Genomic DNA, 1,831 nt, shown 5'->3' on the forward strand with positions numbered 1-1,831 from the left:
CAGATTCTCAGCATCGGAAAATGATCAGAGGTGGACCCTTTATCGTTTTGAAAATCCACGCTGAGGATTAATAATCCAGCTTTGTTATTTGAATTTCTCCCACGGATATTTATTTTCATCATTTTTTAAAAAACTAATGAGTCGAGGTTGGGAGTCCTAGTGGCGTGGAGTAAGGCCACGTGGCCACGTTCACGGGGAATGTCAGAGAGCCTGGGAGGGGCTTTGGCCGGGGACGACGGTGGAAGGTCACTCGTCCCACGTTTCATTCGGGGTGGCCGGCGCATTGGGGACGTAAATCACCGTCGTGAGGGGTCTCCGTGTCTCTTCTGAAACAACGTGCTGGTGGCCGCTCTCTGAGGCCAGCGGGTTTATTGGCTGTGATCGGAACAGTCGCCCCATGTGTCTAGCACAGTTCCCGTAGCGGTGACAGGCCCGGACATTGAGTCTTTATCCCGTCACGTTGCTGCCGTGGCAGAGTCGCCCTGGGAACCACCTGATCCCCACGAGCATTTGGGTTCCGTGCCCAGAGCCTTTAGAGCAGCAGCGTGAGGGCGAAGGGGCTGGTGGCCAGCAGCACGCTTCCTGCTAAACCGCTGATGGACGGCAACGTCACACAGAGGTCTGCGTTCAGATTTCCACATCTCCCTTCACACACACACACACACACACACACACACACGTGTGTGCACACACATGCACACACGTGTGCACATGCACTCACATGCATGCACACACATGCATGCACACACCTGCACACATGTGTGCTCGCGCACATGCACGCACACACATGCACGCATGTGCACATGCATGCACACACGAACACATGCACATGCATGCACACACATGCCCCCCACACGCACACATGCACACACACACACCTATGCACACACGCACACACACGCAATGAAATACTATCTCCCCAAATCCCACTCCCTAAAGACGCACGTTAAGCGTGGCGGTGTGCCCTCCACACTCCGGGCACGTAATTCTGTGAGTGTCTGCGCACGAGAGTGCAACTGTTTCCACACATCTTTTCTGACCCTAGATGTTATCAATCTTTTGACAGTTAAAAATATTTCATTTTGATTTCCACATGGAAAATTTTCCGAATGCCCGTGCGCACACACGTCGGTCAGAACAGTATCTGTTCCCCTTGGGTCCATTTTGCTATTTCTTCTTTCCTTTGTGGTGTCAAGAGACTTTTGAGTTCGAGGGGTTCTTTTCTTATTCGGCCTTCAAAAGATGTCCCCACTTTCCGTTTGTCACGTCGATGGAGAATTCAAAAAAGCTCACAGCGACTCACGGCCCAGAGGCCGCCTGGACACACGCGCGTCGGTGGCTGCGTCCAGCCCAGGGAGCCGCCTCCTGCCAGGCAGACGTAAGCGTCAGAATAGACAGGGTCATCTCAGGGTTTGGTAAACGGTCACGGAACTTCGTCCCTTGTGACCTCCTCGGATCTGCGTTTTCCAGCTGTGGCAGGAAGGTATTGATGGGCCCATCTCACTTTCTCGCCGCAGGTGTGACTCCAACCTTGCCGCCTCACGTCCCCACGCACGCAGACTCGCAGACACCCGCTGCCGGACTTGACCCTCAGACTCCCGGCGGCCAGGCTCCCCTTCCCTCACTCACCCCCGCACCGCGCGGGAAGGAGACACCAGGTTTGCAAACGCTTTAGGCTTCCGCGAGCTCAGAGGCGCGGGACGGCTGTCCGTGCTCGGGACTGGCGAGGGGCATCCGACCGCCTGTTCGTGCGATGGATTCGAAATGTCCTGCGCCCGGGGTCCCCTTAGTCTGTGCGGCCACGTAGCAGAGGTCCTTGTGACAGGGGACA

General features: G+C 55.6%; 1 protein-coding gene across 1 annotated transcript in view; it reads left to right on the forward strand.

Moving 5' to 3' along the window:
* The window catches only part of PTPRC (protein tyrosine phosphatase receptor type C), an 85,173-nt gene that overhangs the window by 45,647 nt on the left and 37,695 nt on the right, over positions 1 to 1,831 (forward strand). The window contains exon 3 of the mRNA XM_039883499.1: positions 1,518 to 1,658. Coding sequence (XP_039739433.1) covers positions 1,518 to 1,658 — 141 coding nt within the window. The remainder of the gene's footprint in view (positions 1 to 1,517; positions 1,659 to 1,831) is intronic.

This window comes from Pteropus medius, unplaced genomic scaffold, assembly GCF_902729225.1.
Source record: "Pteropus medius unplaced genomic scaffold, Ma_sr-lr_union100, whole genome shotgun sequence".
Taxonomy (NCBI): domain Eukaryota; kingdom Metazoa; phylum Chordata; class Mammalia; order Chiroptera; family Pteropodidae; genus Pteropus; species Pteropus medius.